The sequence below is a fragment of the Salvia splendens genome, chromosome 10, assembly GCF_004379255.2.
Source record: "Salvia splendens isolate huo1 chromosome 10, SspV2, whole genome shotgun sequence".
Taxonomy (NCBI): domain Eukaryota; kingdom Viridiplantae; phylum Streptophyta; class Magnoliopsida; order Lamiales; family Lamiaceae; genus Salvia; species Salvia splendens.
Window position 1 is genome coordinate 1,397,827 of NC_056041.1, and position 20,634 is coordinate 1,418,460.

A 20,634-nucleotide genomic window follows, 5' to 3' on the forward strand; every position below is an offset into this window, starting at 1 on the left:
TTTCGTTAAAAACTAACGGTCAACGGCCGATTTTTGACTAAAACAATGGGTTGGGTCGGGTCGTGTTTGGGTCGGGTTTGGGTTATACGTTAAGAAAAAAATAATATTTTCTTAAAATCTAAGCATAATATTTTCGTTAAAATCTAAGCATAATATTCTTAAAAAATTAATTAATATTTTTAATTAATAAAATTAAAGTATAGTATTTTTTAATTAATTTTTTCATGAATTTGAAGAAAATATTATGCTTAGATTTTATTAAAAATAATTTTTTAATTATTTAATTTTATTATATAGATTTAATATTAATATACTTTAATTTTATTATTTTGATTAAAAAATGATTATTTTAATTTGGTAATTTTTTATTTTATTGTGTAATATCATGTTTAAATCGTATAATAACATCATGTTTTAGTCGTTATAATATTTTTAATCAACAAAAATAACTAAAAATTAAAGTTTTATAATTTTTTAATTAATAAAAAATAATTATTTTTTTTCTTAACGTGTAACCCAAACCCGACCCAAACACGATCCGACCCAACCCACTGTTTTAGTCAAAAATCGGCCGTTGACCGTTAGTTTTTAACGAAAATGTTGACGGAGGACCAAAATGATCAAAATTCCATATGTGCAGGACCAAAATGATCAAATATACATATGTGCAGGACCAAAAAATCCAAAAGATAATGTTGACCGTTAGTTTTTAACGAAAATGTTGACGGGGGACCAAAATGATCAAATTTTCATATGTGCAGGACCAAAATGATCAAATGTCCATATGTGCAGGACCAAAAAATCCAAAAGATAATGTTTAGGACCAAAATCGTAAAATGACTATATGTTCAGGACCAATTTTGGCCTTTACTCTTTTTAATATTATCTCATTGTTTGTCTATTCTTTTCCGAATGGACAAAATGATTTCACTTTGAAATTTATATTACAGTATAAAGTGTATGAATTGAATTGATGACATAACTTTTGACACTTCGTCTGTTATAATTTTTGGTCTTTTCAGTTGTTGAACCGTCATTAGCTTTAAAAGGTGTAAAAATGGCGAGACCTTTTATGATTTTTAGCATATGTATTCTTTTCAATACATTCTCTCTAAACTTGTTTACGCTGCAATTCACATTTTAGAAGTATTGTTTGCTCGATTTTCGAAACTTCAACAAATTTATCGATGCTTAGTGGTTTTGAGGAGTTTTTCAATCTAAGAGGAAGTTGTTTTATTTTTTATGACAATATGTCAATCTAAATGCACTAATCGAAATACTCCTTCTATCCTCTATTAATTGTCGCTTTTTTCCATTTCAGTCTGTCCCTCAATAATTGTCACACTTCATTTTTTCCATAAATGGTAAGTAGGTCTCACATTCCATTAACTCACTTCACTCATATTTCATTATAAAATCAATATAAAAAAGTGGATCTCACGTTCCACTAACTTTTTCAACCAACTTTTCTTTACATTTCTTAAAACCCGTGTCCGGTCAAATAGTGACAATTAATCGGGGACGGAGGGAGTATAATTTATCTTGCATAAATAGAAATTTTCTTGAATTTACCAATATACAATAGTTTGTTATATTCTAACACAAACAACTTATCATATCGCATATATATCTTGTGTTTTGCGCTCACATTGTGATTGGCCGATATAGTATATGCAAGTGCAACCCACTCACGAGTGACAATATTTTTAACTGAAGAATCATGAGTGCAGTTGTAGCTCGGGACGATGACCTCTCTCTTATAGCGTGATAAGCTAGCTTTGTGAGCCACCACCATTGTGGATGCTTGTAGAAAACAAAGTTAATAGTCGAGAAGCTTAATCTAAAGTCTAAACTAAATGGGATCAATTGGAAAATTGAAAATCTCTCTTTTAATAGTATCAGATAAAATATTAAATTGAAATATATTGTATTGGTTGGGAGAGTTGAGAAGTTAGTGACATTCTCCATCCTTTGGAGAATATATAAGGACAAAATAATTCATATCAAAATAGTCGTCTAAAACAACTCTTACTTGCACCATCCGTTTATATAACTAGTTGCACAATCTTACTTTCGTGAGTCGCAATTTCTCATTAAGAAAGGCATGATAATTAATTAATGACACAGTATTTTTTGGAGGAGATTTGGACTAATCTAAGTTGACATGCAAAATGTTTCAAAAATTCGAAACATATTTTGAAATAATCCAACAATGAATCACCTCTTTGCTAATTTTAGTAATATTTTCAAAACAAGAATTACGCTGCAAATAAAACTTGAAGGAAAAAAATACCCTAAGAAAATATTACTATACTTTAGAAAGTAATCAAGATTAATATTTCAAATACCACGATTGATGACAAAATATAGTTAAATATCAAAAATAAATTTTTTGAATACAATAGTATAAATTTTTTGAATATCGAAAGTACTATAGTATAAATCTAAAGCAGGGGGTTACTAGCATAATGAACATGACTAAATGAGTATGTTTTATTTTCTATGCTTAGTTATATATGAGACATGCTGAGTAGTGAGTCCCAAATTGTATTGATTTGTTGGCATGATTTGTGTTTACTCTTTCGTCTTGGTTTTGTTAGTGATTTTAATTTGAATAATGTTTTCGTGCTTTTGGTTTTATGGAGAATGTTCATCGACCTGTTTAGGACTTGTATGTAGTTGGTTTTTACATTTGATGTTAGACGTGATATTTTATTTTATGGAAAAATTTTGTCGATTGTTTTATTAAACTCATGTTCACTACTTCCTCTTCTTCTTCTTCTTTTTTTTTACATGAATAAAATGCAAATTGATACCAAGTTACCAACAAGTTGATGTTATCCGAAATGAGATGAGGAAGTTGACGTTATATAGCACCTAAAAACACTATGGCCTACCATGTTTAAGACACTATTTTTAATAATACATCGATTCTATTTGAAATTGTTAGGCGCATTTCGTGTAGTACTTTGGATAAGTTTTTGAAATTTCCAAATGTAGAATGATGATGATTAATGAATTAGTACATTTTAGGTCGAAAGTTAAAAAATTAAATTAATTGTAATTGTCAAATGTAGAGTAGTGGTGGTTTGTATTATTTCATTTGAAGGGGATGAGTAAAATTGTATTTTGCTTCGATTTTTCATTGGTGATTTTGTTAAGTGAGTGAGAAGAAAAGATGGTGTGAGTAATAAATATTTGGTGAAATGCAAGTTAGTAGTAGTTCAATAATTGCTAGTTTAGTTTTTGCAATCTTTCTACTCAAATTGTCAACAAATTATTGAATGCCATCTCATCTTATTTGACACTATTTTCAAAGTATTATCGTTTTTATTGACAAAATGATATTAATGAAATTGACAATAGAAAAATCAGATGGAAAGTTATCTGTTTTTATTGAGAATGGGTCATTACATATATGTGGAATTGGGTGTGAAAAAAATGAAATTTTCATCGTGTATGTCTGCTTCAATTAGGTCCAATCATTTTGTGACACAAGCTATTAATTTTGTCTTCACCTCGATAATATTAGTGGGGATGCAAATCATATAAATAGAGTGGTGGAGTACGTGTAAATTTGTGATAAGTCCGTTTTACACATATTATCATTTTCAGTTTGATGAATTCAAATAAAATTGAATATTAATATTGTTTCTTTAAATAAGATACTTAATCTTGAAATAATATTATGTTTTCGCTTTGGTGATGTAGGCTGTGGATATATGTTTTCGCTTTGATCATCTTTACTAGTAGTAGAGATGTTAAGTAATGAATGAATGTTAAGTAAATTAAGTGGAGAGACAGTATAAATTGCGTGAAATAGTAATTGAAAAGATAATTGAAGAAATAACAAAGTATGAGACATAATAATAAAAGAGAGAAAGATATTTTAACTATGTTGAATATTTCGGAATTATGACATGAACTTAGTGGATGAATAAAAAATACTAATGAAAATGAAGAAGTAATCGTTAGACTCCTATCTCCATTTATAAAGTGATAAAATTTGTAACAATGATATTTGACTCTATCTCTCTATTTATGAGAGTCGTCTCTTTCACGTAGGCTGCACTCTTATATATGTAAACTTTATCATTGAGATAAGTATATACATAATAGATGGAATAATCAAATCAAATAAAATCAAATAAAGTTACTCGATGCTGATTCGGCATTACTATATAATAATAAATACAGCCGATAACTTTTCTTTCTATCTATTTCTCCAATTTCAACCTCGACTAATATTACAATCACTATCCAATGTTATCAATGTACATTAAAACTAATGCAATTTGTACCACCACTATTAAAACTATAAATTGTAGTTTGAGGAAAAAAGTATTCTTTAAATACTGGAGTAGTATTTTCTTAAACTGGACTACAAAAAACTATAATATCATAGTATCCGAAAACAAATTTATTTATATAATTATTAAGGAGTATTGTCCAATTTTTTACGATAATTATCCAAAATATTTAAAAGCGCTCTTTCATAGAAATTGCTTTCATTGTAGTTGGACTTTTGCTTTCTAATTAAATGTGACAACCACGTTTTCTCTGATATACCACCCTATACAAATATGGGCCTGTTTAATATTTATTTAAAATAAGATCAAATATCTCTAGATATAGTTTGGTATATCTTGTTAATTCACTCCTTATCCATCTATGTAAATCTACAATTTTACTACTACTAGTACTCCCTACCTCCCTCGCTAAATAATTCGTATTTTTTTTGGGACATCATTTTTTTAGTATTTTATCTCTTTACTTTTTCTCTATATTTTATTATTTCTTACTTTATTTACTTTTCATTACTGATAAATTAAATGAAACTACTTATTACAGTATTATACTCACAAGGGGAGTATCAATCAAGCAAAAAAGTAAAATTCTCAATCAGCCACTTGTCTGATTTGATAAGCACATAGTTTTCACACTTTAGTGTTGTTAGTATTTGTAAAGTGTCTCCTGGTTTTCTGGTTACAAATAGAAATTTGACACGAGGCAATCAACACTGTTCCATCTATAATCATAACAATTATGATTATTGCATATAGGAGCGTAGCACAGTTGGCAGTGGAAGGACAGATCTTGCTGCAATGAGCATGAGTTCAAACTCCACTGCTGTCGTATAGTTGCTTCCATCTCTCATGCACCTGTCGGACCGGAAGTGTGATGCCTTGGGAGATGGGCTTCTGGTAACCAGTTGGTCAAGGCCTCCCCCTTAACGGGCTACTACGTACCCTAATTTAACCCTCTCACATGATATCGGACCGGAGTGTGGGGGGCCGCCAAGACGACGGAATCGCCTTTTTTGCTTATAACAATTATGATTACAAATTTATAATGACATAAAATTAGATTGTCACGTACAAAATATTTAATGGATAACAATTACTATTTCTAACAAACATAATTAATATACATCTCAATCAACTAATTTTCTAATTTCAACCAAATCTTATCCAGTATTTTCCACCTATTTTCAAAGGTTATTTGGGTGGCCATTGGCAATTATTGATTTATAGAAAAATGACAGTTTTTGTATAAAGTAGAGGCCTTTGATTTGATTTAATATAAATATAGTGTTTATTTTCCACAAATAATCCAGTAGAATCTGACTATAGTATCTGCAATATCTAAGTAATTTCTCTGAATTTAGAAATTACAAAATCAAATCTAATTACGATACGATTATGGAAACGCGACTTACTAAAGCGGCAACTCCTCAGCGACTTTGGCGGCAGCTATTTTAACCAGAAGTAAATAAATCGCCATTTGCGCTTATTTTCTCAACGAAATCGGATAGAATTATGTCTGTTTGGTCAGCTCTCCGTCGATCTTCCCCACCGACCAGCCGTTTCTCCGCCGCACAGCGCTTCCAACTCCGTCAATTCTCCGTCGCAGATCAATCTCGTGAATCTGCGCAGTGTCAGAGTAATTCTGGAGACGATCGCCGAATCAATTTGCTAGGATGGATTACGGCCGGAGTTATTACTAGCTCCGCCGTCGCCCTTTCTCTTCACTCCTTCTCGTCGTCTCCACCGCAGATATCATTCGCTGACTTCTCTCCTTTATCCGCCTCCGTTGCTCAATTGTCTCCAGCTCAAAAGAATAGTCAATCGAAATTTATCTTCGGAGGTATACGGAATAACCTTTTGTTTTAGAATTTTGATTTGTGTTTTCTGCTTACGAAGTAGTGAATTAAGAACGTTTTGTTGTGTTTTGCAGAAACATATAGAAGGAAGATATTTTTTAATTATGAGAGACGCATTAGAATGAGGAGTCCTCCTGAGAAGGTATTTGTTTTTATCCGCCAAAATGAAGAATATGTGTTCGAATTTATTGTGAGAATTGTCTCCACTGCACTCGTTCGGCCTAATTTGTGCTTAACTGATTGGAGCAAACCGAATATTTTGTTTATTTTGGTTACTTATCGTTGGTTGTTCATCAATGATATGGAATAACTGCATACGAAATTACAAAAAGGTTTGACTGTGAGTGTTGGTGCTTTTACATTCTGATTTAGCTTAGAAGGTTGAAGCTGAAATCCTGAGGTTCAGTAAGATCCCTCGTGTTTCGTCTTTTGGCTGATAGAATCGTAGAACATCTTTGTATGTGGAGCTCCGAAGGGATTTACTAGTGAAACTATGTCAGCCTTGCATCTGTTATAATCGTCAACCAAGGAAGAGAAGGAATCCTTACTGTAGTGTTGGTAATATTGTTCGTAGTTTGAGAGAATTGAACGAGGAGCAGTAGGTTCTGAAAACCTTATGCACGGTTCTGTAGAGTCATAGTTCGGGATTCTCAAAACCTGATTTTCAAGAGGAGCTATTTGGCACAAATTACTGCAGGTGATACTGGCATAACTTGGATTTAGTAGAGAAACTAAATTGCGCTAGAATTAAATAGACTATGTATGTAATTTTTTGTCTGGGATGACAAAAAATTACATACATAGTCTATTTAATTCTAGCGCAATTTAGTTAGTAAACCTTTCAGTTTCAAACTTAAACCAGTACTCTGAACCTAAAACTGCAGGGTTTCATTAAATTATAGAATGTGAACGAATAAGATTTATACTTTCAGAAAGATAATGCCAAGTAATTAGACTAGAAATAAAAACTAAATAGTGGAGTAACAATGAATTGTGAGATCTTTAGTTTTCTCTCGGTGGTCTTGCAATGGTGGACATATTTCTTTTTTGTTTGTTTCATTATTTTCAAGACATTTATTTTTTTCTGTTTTTGTGTTTTTATGCTAGCTTGTCACTAATATAATAAGCAAATTATATATCACCAATCTTTCGTGCTGAAGGTGTTTGAATATTTTGCTTCCGTTCTCGCCGATGATAGAGAAGTTTTTATGACACCAGCTGATCTGATGCGAGCACTTGTTCCCGTATTTCCTCCATCTGAATCTCACCTTGTAAGAGATGGATACCTCAGAGGGGAAAGGCCTCCGGGTGAATTGCATTGTGCGCCGTCGAACTTTTTTATGCTTTTTGACACAAATAGTGATGGTCTAATATCATTCAAAGAGTAAGTTATCGTTGTCTCTTGTGTTTACATACTTCTTTATTTTTTTCTCTTCAGCTTATTTTGCATGGTTTCAAGTAATGCTCATTCTCTGTGAATTTTTTTGCCTAATTGACTAGTTCTAATGTTCTTTGACAGGTACTTATTCTTTGTTACACTTCTTAGTATTCCAGAATCAAGCTTTTCAGTAGCATTCAAGATGTTTGACCTGGACTGCAATGGGTGGGTGCAAATTTGAATAGGCTTGCTAATTTTTTTGCCTAATTGACTAGTTCTTCTAACAGTTGTCCATGACTGTGCACCATATGAATAGGCTTGCTAAGTTTTTTCTTGGACACATAAAATAATAGATGGGTATGTATGGGCCCCATCCCTGTTGAAACCTCTTCCTCAACATATCAGCTTTGGCACCTATACTAATAATATCATCTCTTAGGTTGGGTTATTTCCATCACCACTGTAATATATTATCTGTGGAGAAGTGCCCAAACCTCTTCCCAGGCTGATACTATATTTTACTTTATCTGAAATAGGAAAATAGACAGAGAGGAGTTTAAAAAAGTGATGACTTTGATGCAAGCTCACAATAGGCAAGGTGCTGTACACTGTGATGGACTTCGTGCAGGGCACAAATTGTGTGGTCCAGGGGAAAATGGAGGCTTGGTGGAGCATTTCTTTGGAAGGAATGGCAAAGATCTTCTGGAACACGAGACTTTCGTCCAGTTCTTGAGAGATTTGCATGATGAAGTAAGTTCATATTATCCTCCATCTGGAAAGTTACAAATTAGTGTAGTCACCTCATTAAATTTAGTGTATCATGGTATAACGGTTAATAGCCCAAGTGCTCTGTGCCACTTGCTATAGTAACCACTAGTTCCTGGAAGGGCTAGTAGCATCCTTCATTATGTTGGCATCAACACTTGGGTGACCTGACGAATGGAGTTGTTTGTACCTGCAAATGATGGTATATCCTTGTAGCTACTGTCATGATCATTGAAATCCTTTCAGCTCATACTTGGTATTTCGTACACCATTCCATTCGTGCTACTATAGTGAGGTTATATGGATTAATTTTCTTGAGTACTTTACAGATGGTGAAATTAGAATTTGCTCATTATGACTACAAGTTACGAGGGACCATATCTGCCAAGGACTTTGCGTTGTCCATGGTTGCATCAGCTGACTTAAAGCACCTGAGCAAGCTGCTTGATCGTGTTGATGATTTAGATCAGCAGCCAAACATTCACAATATTCGCATTACCCCTGAGGAATTTAAAAGCTTTGCCGAGATACGGAAAAAATTGCAGCCATTTTCCTTGGCACTTTTTAGTTTTGGACATATGAATGGGTTGTTGACAAGGAAGGATCTACAAAGAGCTGCCCAACAAGTAGGTCCTCAATCTCTGCTTTCTGCTCGGTTCTTTCTTTTGTTTCTGAAAGCCAAAGTTTATCGTAAACAAATGAAAAAGATCCCATGCTTGTTCTTTCAATGATATGCTTACAGCAATGGGAACAATGTTCGTATTCCTGGGTTCAATGATAGCTCGTAAGGATTGCCTTTGATCTGGTCTGCACAGTTCATCATCGTACATTGTCCATGCATCCGAGTTTTAAAATGGTTTGCGCAATATACACCTCAGACACCTAAAAAACTTGTTGAATCTATGCAGGTCTGTGGGGTCTATCTCACCGACAATGTCCTCGATGTCATCTTCCACGTTTTCGACACAAACGAAGACGGAAGCCTAAGCTCTGACGAGTTTGTGAGAGTTCTGCAAAAGCGAGAGAGAGACATAGCTCAGCCCACAGAAGCAGGTTTCTTCAGCTTTCTGTCGTGCTGTTGGCATTGTTCAAATGCAAATTCGATTACTACTAAGTTGCTGTCCTCGTGAATTGACAAGTCTTATTTGGCCTTGTTGATTTTGGAATTATAGCAAGGGCAGATTTGTCTTTTAACTTCTATATAAAAGGGGAATTCGAATTACAACCATTTCTGTAGTGACTAATGATAGTTTTCCTTGGTGTTAACAGACTGGACTTGTCTTTCTGTTCGTAACAACTAATAACATTGTATTGACATATTACAGATTATTGCAAGGGTAGATTAATCTTTCATGTTATATTATCATCGACTCTCCTGTTGAATATTTTTTTTCTCAGTCGCACAAATATCTAAATGCATTGAACGAGGAATATGCCATTTTATCATTTAAACCTAATAAATTTGAAAATGGGGGGTCCCAGAAATGATTTGTTATTGCATCGTAGTTGCGCTGTCCATTTCGGCGACAGCCACTCTCTCTTGAGCGCGTAGTTACACGCCACTATCCCCATTAAATATAACATAAATGATTCTATTAGTAGTCGTATTGCAGAATAAACGTATTTTATTACTGTAATTAGTTAATTCGATTATTATGTAAATTAGTTAATCGAATTAAGTTGATTGATAATAATTTTAAAATTGTACCAATTTTTATTTATATTTCCAACACATAATAAATAATCGATTGAATCATACTTATTTCATAATCATATTCCACGAAATTATAATTCCCGATATAATTATTTATCTAACAAATAAACAAGCCATTCATGAAATTCACAAACAATTTCATAGTACCATGTCATAACTCATAAGCAACAATTTAAAAATGAGAAGTACAAGTCAAATGTACTCCATTTCTTAGTGATTTTGGGTGTATAATTATTGTAGTAGTATTTCTTTTATATAAAAGGAGTACAAAACGCTGATATAAAAATATAGTAAAGCTAAAATACTCCGTATTACAAAAGCAAAATAAAATACAAACAATTACAAAAAAAGTAATGAAATCAACATATAATCTCTGTTGTTTATATAATAATGTAAAATTTGTTGAAATTACTCGAAATAAAAAATTTGCAAAAAGATTGATTTGGAGAAGAAAGAACATAAGAAATAAAGTAAAAAAAAAGTCAAAAAAATTCTTATGAATAAATACTACTCCTATAAGTTAAATTATACTCCCTCCGTCCCGGACTACTTGCACTTATTTCCTTTCTGGGCGTCCCAAGTTATTTGCACCTTTTCTATTTTTAGTAAAAATTATCACATACAGCCGCAATTGTTGACTTTGCTATACACTCATTCCTTAATCTCCGTGCCGAAAAGGAAATGTGCGAGTAGTCCGGGATGGAGGGAGTATAATATTAAGTCAAAATAAGCTTGATAAAATGTATGTCAATATATAGTATATTTTTTTGTATTGTTAATATGAGAATCAAGCTGAATAATCAACATTTCAATAATCGAATAATGGGGCTGGCGCGTAACTGTGGACCCGTTGACGCCTAATTCGAATATAATTTATCAATAATTAATAATCAATTAAAAAGAGAGAGGAGGCGACCGCCAAGGGGTAATTGGAAACCCTAGACAGAGAAGGTTGAATTTGGAAATTTATGACAAACATCCCTTTTCTTCACCTTTCCCATAAATCCTTTTCAGCTGCTTCCTATTTTTGCTTTCAGGCTTAAATTTTTGCCTTTCCCATATTCTTTACTCCATTTACCGATTTTCAACTTTAAAGCTCCCTTCTCCCGAGGTATGCGCTTTTATTCCATTTTCGGATTGTTTCAGGCTCTTCTTATTTGATTTAACTGTAGTTTATGGTAGTGCTTAGTGTTTTAAATTAATAACCGATTGTGGAGATTGATTTTGCTGTTGTTTTCTAGTTATTGACCGAGGATTGTTTTTGGAAGCATTCCGTCATTTGTGATTGATTTGATTTGATTTGATTTGATTTGATTTGATGTGTTTTAAGGTAGGTTTTTCATTGAGCTTTTGATTGTCTGTTGTTGGAGTGGAGGAATATGGGAAAGCCTACTACTGCTAGGAAGAAATTCCAGATAGGGTCGAAATCGGATGATGCAAACGCGAAAACTGCCAAAGCTACGGAGCGCAGCCCAAAGGCGGCGGCGGCTTTCGACGAGGACACCGCCATTTTCATCAATATGTCTCAGGAACTGAAGGAGGAAGGGAACAAGCTGTACCAGAGGCACGACCACGAGGGCGCCATGTTGAAGTACGAGAAAGCCCTCAAATTGCTGCCCCCGAATCACATTGATGTGGCGTCGCTGCGGACTAACATGGCAGCTTGTTATATGCAAATGGGGATTGGTGAGTATCCGAGGGCGGTGAACGAGTGCAATTTGGCGCTTCAAGTAGCTCCCAAGTACAGTAAGGCTCTGCTGAGGAGGGCGAGGTGCTACGAGGCTATGAATAGGCTTGACTTGGCGCTGAGAGATGTGAATAGCGTGTTGAGCATGGAGCCTAATAACACCACCGCGTTGGAGATTGCAGAGAATGTGAGGAGGGGGATTGAGAAAAGTGGTCTTCAGATCGAAGACAAGGAGGTTGTTGAGCCTACCACAACACCTACAACCCCGCATGCACCTGTTAACAGGAGGGTTGCCAAAGAGAAAGGGAAAAGGAAGAAAAACAATAAGTTTGAAAAGAAGACTGTTGTGGAGCCTCAGGTGAAGAATGTGAGTGAAGTTGTGGAAAAGAAGACAGAGGATAAGGTGGTTGTAGAGGAGAAAAGAAGTGTTAAGGAAGAGAAAGTAGTTATGAAATCGGTGAAATTGGTTCATGGCGAGGATATACGATGGGCACAGTTACCTGTGAATTGTGGGGCTCGCCTGGTGAGGGATATAGTTGTGGACAGATTCCCCAGTTTGAAGGGTGTGCTGATCAAGTATAAGGATCAAGAAGGTGATTTGGTTACCATCACCACAACTGATGAGCTGAGGGTAGCTGAGGGACTGGCTGATCGTCAAGGATATTTGAGACTTTACATTGCCGAAGTTAGTCCTGACAAAGAACCTGTTTATGAAGGAGCCGGCTTTGAAGAAGCATTAAGCAAAGGCCATCAGGAACCATTTGTGGTGACAAAGAACATTCACGCAGACAGCAAAGGGCCAACTTGTATCGAGGATTGGATCGTCCACTTTGCGAGGCTGTTCAAGAGTCATGTCGGGTTTGACTGTGATTCTTACATGGATATTCATGAAATGGGGATGAAATTATATTCAGAAGCACTCGAAGATACTGTTACCAGTGAAGATTCACAAGAGTTATTCGACATAGCTGCAGCTAAGTTCCAGGAGTTAACTGCTTTAGCATCGTTTAACTGGGGAAATGTTCACTTGTCCAAGGCAAGGAAAAGGATGGTTACGGCTGAAGATAGTTTATCTGAATCCACTGAATCCTCCCTGGCGCAGGTTAAAGATGCTTATGATTGGGCACAAAAGGAATACACGAAGGCGGGCTTGAAGTACGAGGAAGCTCTAAAAGTCAAGCCAGACTTTTATGATGGGTATCTTGCACTTGGCCTGCAGCAATTCGAACAAGCGAAGCTTTCATGGTATTACATACTTGGGAGCAAGTCCGACTTGGAGATAGGCCTGTCAGCGCAGATACTGGAACTATATAACAAGGCTGAGGATAGCATGGAGAAAGGGATGCAAATCTGGGAAGAGATGGAAGAACAGCGCCTTAATGGACTCTCAAAATCTGAAAAAGATAAAGCTTTGTTTCAGAAATTTGGTTTGGGTGGTTTATTTAAAGATATCTCAGCAGATGAAGCTTCTGAGCAAGCTACAAATGTGAGGTCCCAGATTTATCTTTTGTGGGGTACAATGCTGTATGAGCGTTCTGTTGTGGAATATAAGTTGTCTCTACCATCTTGGGAAGAATGCCTTGAGGTCGCAGTCGAAAAGTTTGAACTTGCAGGAGCATCAGCAACGGATATTGCTGTAATGATCAAGAATCATTGCTCGAATGAAACTGCTTTAGAAGGTAGAATATGGTTTATTGTTGCCTGTTTGTCTTTTTCCATAGAAGGTTCTTGCACCTGGCTGTGCTCATCCTTACCTCTTATTTGCTTAATGTAGGATTCAAGGTCGATGAGTTAGTACAAGCATGGAACGAGATGTATGATTCTGATGCGTGGCGATCTGGTGTGACATCTACCTACATGGAACCACTTTTCAGGCGACGCTCTTCATTCATTTATGGAGATTTATCTTTGCGTAATGTTGGTCACTAAATAGAAGGCAATAGCATCAGAATCATTTCTAAGTGCCATCTGGTTGCTTGAATACCCCCTGAGGGTCCAGGTGAGTAGATGCTGCAAATTTAACTTTTTACGTCCAACATCTATATATGCTCTTTTCTATTTCGTTCTCACCTCAAATGCTGCATTTAATATATGATACAAGGTGTGAATTGATTGCTCCAGTGTAGAATGAAGAATAGGTTTCTAATAAGAGCTAGGTGTGAAAGGGATGGTTGATTTGAAAAATACCTAAGATGTTTCAAATTTACGATTTGACATTAATGCCAAGAGGACTTGGGCCGTTTCTTAAATACACGATAATCGACCATAAAGTGCTTCTTATTTCTCTTGATTTTGCCATTCTTCTTTGAAATTTCCACTGAAGGCTGTTGAGAGATGGGAACTTGTTTAGAAATGCACAAAAACTTTAACCATTAGATGGTAGCTTGTTTAGCCAAAACTATGTCAAGATTCATTTAAACAATCCTTTGTAGTTGAGAAAAGTTACTTTCATAAGCCAATGAAAATTGCCATTTCATCTTGCAGGTGACAGATAGTTGTTGTTGTGGGTCTTTTCAGTTTGGTCGAAGCGAAGAAAAACACGCTTCAGTGTCTCAATTGCCCGTCGGTTCGTGGCAATATTGTGTCTGTTTTGTTGCAGAGTTTTTTGATTTGTTGTTTGGCTCCACCATCTAAAGGGCCTGGTCCAGTCTCAATGTTTTTGGGTAGAGATGTTGAGAGAGAGAGAGAGAGAGCATACATATAGAAATTGGATTGAATTGTAAAGTATTTGTGGGTGGGTATATAATAGAGATTGCATTTGTTTGGGTTACTAGATTTTAAGCTTGGCATCTTCATACCTTCACCTTTTGCCTTTATTCCTGTGTTGAACTCATCTCATATTTATGTGGAAATTTTTGGACAGTTCCAATTATTGTTGTATCTTATTGTTATCCTATTATACTCCGTATACATCATGGATATCAATAAATTTCCAATTATTGTTGTAGCTTATTGCTATCCTTGGTATTTTGGCATTATAGTCTAGTATATACCATGGATATCCATCTCCTCATTTCTTTACCAAAATCAAATCAACAAAAGAGAAGTTGAAGTGAGTATGTAATAAGTGTCACTTCTCTAGATTTATGGACCTTTTTTTCACAATTTTCTCTCCTATAGCTACATGTTCAAATTATTATTTATTAGTACATCATAAGAGAAATAAGTTTCCTCAAAATCATCATCTGCTGTTATGATGAACCCTCAATAATTATTCAACAAACTCTAGCTGTTTTGGATGGCGCTCAACTTCTAACCAAACCTCCCCAAAAAAATGCGAAGAACATCAAATGAAATGAAAACTGTGAATTGTTGCTATGATGGAGTAGAAAATTTGATAAAAATGTGGTGTATTAAAGAGGGTGATGGAGTTGCAAGAGGAAATTAAAGTTGATCTGAATCTAGCTTCAGTCATCATTCTTCAAGGAATACATATAACTTAATTTGAACATAAAACATTCTACTTATTGTGCAAATAACCCTAAATTAAAACATTTAATCTAATAGTAGTAGCTGCTAATATTGTTGCCCTAAAACTCATACTATCTCCGTCCCGCATTAACTGTCACATTTACTTTTTTGCACTCGTTTTGTAAAAATGATAATAAATAGTTAAAGTGGAGTAATAGTAAAGTAAGAGAGAATAATGTAAAAAAGATTCATCTCTACCCTTTTCTCTCTTTTATTTTACTATTTCTCGACTTTAACTATTTATTACTATCATTTTTACAAAACAAGTGCAGAAAAGTAAATGTGACAGTTAATGCGGGATGAGGGTAGTAACTTGGTATGAGAATTAGATGAGAGAGTCGAAAATGCTAAGTCTCTTCTTTTTATTCTCCTCCCGGCGCTTGAAGTGCTTCTAGGCATGACTTGCAACTTGTGCCGGACTTCTCATAAGACCATCTATTCTGGATATGCTCTTCCAATCCCCCTTTTTCCATATTTCTCCAATCCTTGAAGAAATAGCCTTTTTCAATAATAAATACACACTTAAAAGTTGAAACGAAACCAACAAAACATAATAATTCATTAATAATACTATCTTCTTTCACGAAAAATAATCTTGGTAATTAACTTCCAAATATAGATAAAGACTAATTTTGGTGGACTCATCAAAACAAAAAAAAAACTAAACTATTTTTTGAACATGATTAATGCTAACATGAATCTAGGATTAAATTGTATAAGATTCAATCTCATGAATTTAATGATGAGTGTAATAAAAATTTACTTTAAAAATAAGTACGAATAGACTTAAATGAGATCTCTTGTAAAAAAAACAAATAAACTAACTATAATTATATCAGGGTAGGTATATATTCGCGTATATCATGATGCAAAATTATTACTAGTCCCAGATTATTATTTTAAAGTCAGTCTATATTTAAATGAATTCTTCTGCATAAAGTTGAGGAAAAGGTGTATCATGTGTCAAGATTGATATACTTTGCGTGAGAATCTAATCTTCAATTCAGATAAATCCTGCAACAATTCACAGTGAAATCACAGAGAATTTGTATTTGCATTAGGGCTTTTTCTGCCATGGACAAGATTAGGAGACCTTCGCACGCTGGCTCTTGGTACACCGACAATCGTAAGTTCGCCTAATTTCTCCCTTGATCTTCTTCTAATCACACCCCTCGATTACTTAATTGAGCTCAGATTCCCCCAATTTTGTCCCTACGTTGCTGAAACATCAATTGAGTTCACTCACATTGAAACTCTTACCTAGAAAGGGGAAAAAGGGATGATCTTGAATGATTTTGTGCTTTTTTTTGTGCCTGAATTTGGATGGAAGTGACTGATAGCCGATTGTTGGTGTAACACAATTTTTTTCTGTTAAATTAATTGCAATCGAGTTCATCGAGGAAGTTCAGCTAAGTTATGTTGTTTGATTTTTGCTGTAAGTAGTGATATGAGTGTGTGACAACAAGCTGCTATTTTTATTGCTCTTCTTGAAAAGTTGGTTGATTTGGGGGATATGCTTATATAGAGAAATTGTTGATCAAAATAGATTGCAATTCCTTTGACATAGTATTTGCTTTGTCACAAGGTTTGATGTCATTGTTGTCTCTGATCTCCAGCTAAAGAACTAGCTGAGGAGCTCGATGGCTGGCTCCGGGCTGCCGGGCTGCCCAAAAATTCAGATGTAAGAGGTGTGGTTGCGCCGTAAGTCGCCAGAATTCAGGACTGTTCATTCTTGGCACATATGAGATGATGACACAACTCTGATTTTGTGTTTTTGTACCTTTTAGTCATGCAGGTTATTCTTATTCGGGCCGTGCAGCAGCCTATGCTTTTGGAAACATTGATCCTTCTAACATGTAGGTTTTCATGATACATATCCAAGTATTGCATCTTTTGTTCGACTCCGTGTAATTCTTTTGAGTCTGAAGATTGTGAAACGTTATCTGATTCGCAGTACTAGGATATTTCTTCTTGGGCCGTCCCATCACTATTACACTCCAAAATGTGCGCTTTCAAAAGCTACAGTCTACAAGACGCCTATAGGCGACCTACCAATTGATCAGGAAGGTATTGTTCTTATTGCTACTTCTAGGATTATTCGTAAAAGAAATGACTGGTAGCAAGCACATGTTAAATTTGTATTTATGTAAGCTGGATTGTGTAGGCTTGTTTAAGCAATTTGAGTGGCATCGAGTCTAGCAAAAGTTCACATTTAACTAACGATGAATTAGTAATTGACTGTTATCTTCTTTTTTCCAAATGAAATTTTTTAGGTTTATGTGTTGTGAGACATTCCATAGGTTCGCACACATTAGCATGGTATAGTTTTTGCTATAACATTCTTCCTTTAATTAGTATCTGCTTGACCTTTTTGCCAGTAAACGAGGAGCTAAAAGCTACGGGAAAGTTTGAAATGATGGATCTTCGTGTAGACGAGGCTGAACATAGCATGGAAATGCACCTGCCTTATTTAGCTAAAGTATTTCAGGGGTAGGATATTGGTAAACCTCGATTTCTCGCTACTTTGCTCTCGGCTCATATTATGAATTTGATGCAGCTATGCAGTGAAGATTGTTCCCATGTTGGTTGGTGCTCTTAGCGCTGAAAATGAAGCTGTCTTCGGCCGGTTGTTAGCTAAATATGTGGACGACCCTACGAATTTCTTCTCGGTGTCTTCAGATTTTTGTCATTGGGGCTCCCGGTATGTCTCTCAGGCAAACTCTTGTGCATAGAAATGTGAAAATGTTGGCTTTCCTTTCTGAACCGTTTTGTATAGGTTCAACTATACGCACTATGATAAAAAGCACGGCGCCATCCACAAGTCCATCGAAGCATTGGACAAAATGGGAATGGATATAATAGAAACCGGAGATCCGGATGCCTTCAAGAACTACCTCTTGGAGACTGACAACACTATATGCGGACGGCACCCAATTAGTGTCTTCCTTCACGTAATATCTCCACCTCCCTTGTTTCTTTCTGTGCTGTTTTACAAAGCTTTTTTGTTTTTTCGCCTCTTCTCGATACCTAATCACATTTGGTGTTTCAAATTGTACTAGATGTTGAAGAATAGCTCAACGAAGGTGAAGATTCGATTTCTTCGATACGAGCAGTCGAGCCAGTGCAAATCCACAAGGGACAGCAGTGTAAGTTATGCATCTGCTGCTGCCAAAATCGATGCTTAAATTTGTGGAATGAGCAGAAGATAATTTCCACTTTTAATTTATGGCAACAACTTAAAGAATAATGGCATTTGATCATTGTTATTTTCTCCAACTTCCTTTTGTTGACGATTCTATTAATCAAGATTTCCAAACATTGCAAGTAAGCTTTTATTTCTGTGGTTATACAAAGAGTTTGTGGTAAATAATGAAAAAGAATTCTGCATTAGTAATGAGCCTCAGTCGAATATCCTCTCTCCAGTGGATAGTAAAAGAAAACCAAGAGAACTAAACACACAGAGTAAACCCGGGATAGCGAAAACTGCTCTCCAGCTCTCTGGTGCTGTGAGATCGAGGTCGGCCGCCTTGGCCGCTTCGAGGAGACGGCCGGTCAGGTCGACCCCAACAATCCCAGCCAACGTCCCGGCAGTGTTCGATATCCCCATCACGATCCCAGCATACCTCGGAGCCACATCCATGTGATTGACGGCAAATCCGGCCCTCCCCAGCGCCAAGAACCCTAGAGCGACCGACGAGCAGAACACGACCCCGTCGGGCGTCCTGAACAGGGGAAGCGCCACCAGCGCGGCCGAGGCCACTGTGAACCCCACCGTGTTCAGAACCTTCCTCGTCGACAGAGTCCTGCTGGTGATCAGCTTATCAGCAGCCACTCCCCCTATGTTTGAGAATAGGAACATGTTGAGATAAGGCAGCATCTTTGATGAGATGAGCCCATTTCTTGAAGGCTATGCTGTAGACCTAATTCAAAATAGGTGGGGAGCCAATTCATGAGCACATAGAGAGCATAGTGGAATGTGAAATTGTTCACCACAATAGCCCAGATAGGCAAGCTCAGCATGATCTTCTTCCTCGGATCCTCGGTGCTCGGCTCGAGTCGACTATCTTGGTCAGGAGCGACGGCGATTCTCCGCCGAAGCCGGCAGCTGCCGCCTTCGGGTGATCGGAACGCGGCGGGTCCACGGCTTACGTGAACCATAGCAACGACCACATCCCGCCCAGAGCAGCCTCGCTCACGAACACGGACTGCGGGCCCCGGTGCTTGACGATGGTGGGAAGGACGAGCGTCCCCAGGGCCGCGCCGAAGTACATGCCTGAGGTCGTGAGCGACATGGACCTCGATCTCTCGTGGGGCGGGACCCACTGTGCCAGGACCGTGTGGATGGAAGGGAAGATGAAGCCCTGGGCCACACCGACGAGGAGGCGGGCGAGGACCATGAGCGTGGCCCGGTTCGGGTCGAGCGGGACGAAGGCGCAGGTCAGGGACCAGAGGAGGAGGACGCGCCTGCCCCCGATCCGCCGGGGACTTGGGAGCAGGGGTAGCCGTAGTAGAACGTCGAGAGGATGACGCCCTTGCTCGACTGGGTCACCCCGGCAGCATCAGCAGCGGAGGTGTTCGATGTAGCAGACGCAGGTGCAGATGAAGGTGAGGATGACAATGGTGTAGCGCTTAGGTAGATATGCCATCTTCATTCTGTCTCACCTCTTTCTTGAAAATCAATACAAGAGGATGAAGAAGAAGCCGTCCTACAACAAAATTTTCATAAGAATTTCAACAAAATACCCATTTATGTCAACTCCAGATCATAGGAATGCTCAAATTTTGAAAATGAATTTCAACAAAATACAAATGTACAAAGCAGAGATAACATTTGATTTACAGCAAGAAAGAAAATTCGAGATTCTGACTAGATCAAAATTTCACACAATAGGAAACAGCATTACATCAAGTTTTTCATTAGCGTTTGGAGAGAATCTACTTCAAAACCGATTAACTTGGTTGACTATCTATCAATCTATCAGACCAGAAACCCACATTCAACTGAATTCTCCCTCAACATTAAACATCACCAAATCAAGCCATTTTCTTGCCTCATTATACACGGAAATGAAATGACCAATAAATAAAAAAACGAAAAAGAATAGGAAATCGGATTCACAGCAAACATAAACCCAAATAAAAGGATCAACAAAGGAAATCGCACTCACCTCAAGAGTGAAAAGGGCTCCCTCCAAATCGATAAAGATGAGATTTTTTACCCAGAAAAGGGAGTTATTTTAGAGCTATATTGACGGAATCAAGATTTATTTGACCAAAATTAAATCATTCTTGGCCAAAAATCTTACTTTATTTAATGTTATAATTAAGTTGAAATCTTTTTTCACTGAGATTTAGAAATTAGACTTCAGCAAATAAACTGACTGTTTTGCTTAGGAGACTACTAATTAGCTATTTTGCTCTATAAAATAATGTGTCGATGTTGAGATATTTGGGCC

At 36.5% G+C, this 20,634-nt stretch overlaps 3 protein-coding genes and 1 pseudogene across 7 annotated transcripts; 3 read left to right on the plus strand and 1 right to left on the minus strand.

Moving 5' to 3' along the window:
* The first annotated feature begins 5,637 nt into the window (after positions 1-5,637).
* On the plus strand, positions 5,638-9,664 carry LOC121752181 (calcium uptake protein, mitochondrial-like). The gene is made up of 7 exons (XM_042147112.1): positions 5,638-6,147; positions 6,238-6,305; positions 7,324-7,547; positions 7,683-7,766; positions 8,078-8,291; positions 8,636-8,932; positions 9,215-9,664. The coding sequence occupies exons 1-7, from the start codon at positions 5,820-5,822 to the stop codon at positions 9,434-9,436; spliced, it is 1,437 nt and encodes a 478-aa protein (XP_042003046.1). The 5' UTR covers positions 5,638-5,819; the 3' UTR covers positions 9,437-9,664.
* A 1,279-nt stretch (positions 9,665-10,943) lies between these two features.
* LOC121752244 (protein PHOX1-like) lies at positions 10,944-14,579 on the plus strand. Of its 2 annotated transcripts, none has more exons than XM_042147212.1 (4): positions 10,944-11,131; positions 11,351-13,386; positions 13,482-13,706; positions 14,192-14,579. In XM_042147212.1, exons 2-3 carry the CDS (start codon positions 11,400-11,402, stop codon positions 13,634-13,636), a joined length of 2,142 nt encoding a protein of 713 aa, XP_042003146.1. In that variant the 5' UTR covers positions 10,944-11,131; positions 11,351-11,399; the 3' UTR covers positions 13,637-13,706; positions 14,192-14,579. The 2 variants fall into 2 exon arrangements, with proteins under 2 accessions (XP_042003146.1, XP_042003147.1); XM_042147213.1 differs by having other exon boundaries at positions 11,355-13,386.
* A 1,497-nt stretch (positions 14,580-16,076) lies between these two features.
* Positions 16,077-18,506, plus strand: LOC121750118 (protein MEMO1-like). Of its 4 annotated transcripts, none has more exons than XM_042144575.1 (9): positions 16,080-16,161; positions 16,240-16,304; positions 16,795-16,879; positions 16,966-17,034; positions 17,133-17,245; positions 17,557-17,668; positions 17,736-17,879; positions 17,955-18,129; positions 18,238-18,506. In XM_042144575.1, exons 2-9 carry the CDS (start codon positions 16,253-16,255, stop codon positions 18,361-18,363), a joined length of 876 nt encoding a protein of 291 aa, XP_042000509.1. In that variant the 5' UTR covers positions 16,080-16,161; positions 16,240-16,252; the 3' UTR covers positions 18,364-18,506. The 4 variants fall into 4 exon arrangements, with proteins under 4 accessions (XP_042000511.1, XP_042000510.1, XP_042000509.1 ...); XM_042144578.1 differs by having other exon boundaries at positions 16,106-16,161; positions 16,795-16,859; XM_042144577.1 differs by having other exon boundaries at positions 16,077-16,304; positions 16,764-16,859.
* On the minus strand, positions 18,487-20,541 carry LOC121750117 (annotated as a pseudogene).
* Positions 20,542-20,634: the final 93 nt, after the last annotated feature.

Excerpts from the sequence above, each read along its gene's own strand:
- LOC121752181 (XM_042147112.1), top strand. The coding sequence starts at position 5,820 with ATGTCTGTTTGGTCAGCTCTCCGTCGATCTTCCCCACCGACCAGCCGT. Across the intron at positions 6,148-6,237 it reads ATCGAAATTTATCTTCGGAG|AAACATATAGAAGGAAGATA; the intron begins GTATACGGAATA and ends TGTGTTTTGCAG. Across the intron at positions 7,767-8,077 it reads TTTGACCTGGACTGCAATGG|GAAAATAGACAGAGAGGAGT; the intron begins GTGGGTGCAAAT and ends TATCTGAAATAG.
- LOC121752244 (XM_042147212.1), top strand. The coding sequence starts at position 11,400 with ATGGGAAAGCCTACTACTGCTAGGAAGAAATTCCAGATAGGGTCGAAA. Across the intron at positions 13,387-13,481 it reads GAATGAAACTGCTTTAGAAG|GATTCAAGGTCGATGAGTTA; the intron begins GTAGAATATGGT and ends TGCTTAATGTAG.
- LOC121750118 (XM_042144575.1), top strand. The coding sequence starts at position 16,253 with ATGGACAAGATTAGGAGACCTTCGCACGCTGGCTCTTGGTACACCGAC. Across the intron at positions 17,669-17,735 it reads TTAGCTAAAGTATTTCAGGG|CTATGCAGTGAAGATTGTTC; the intron begins GTAGGATATTGG and ends AATTTGATGCAG. Across the intron at positions 18,130-18,237 it reads CAATTAGTGTCTTCCTTCAC|ATGTTGAAGAATAGCTCAAC; the intron begins GTAATATCTCCA and ends AAATTGTACTAG.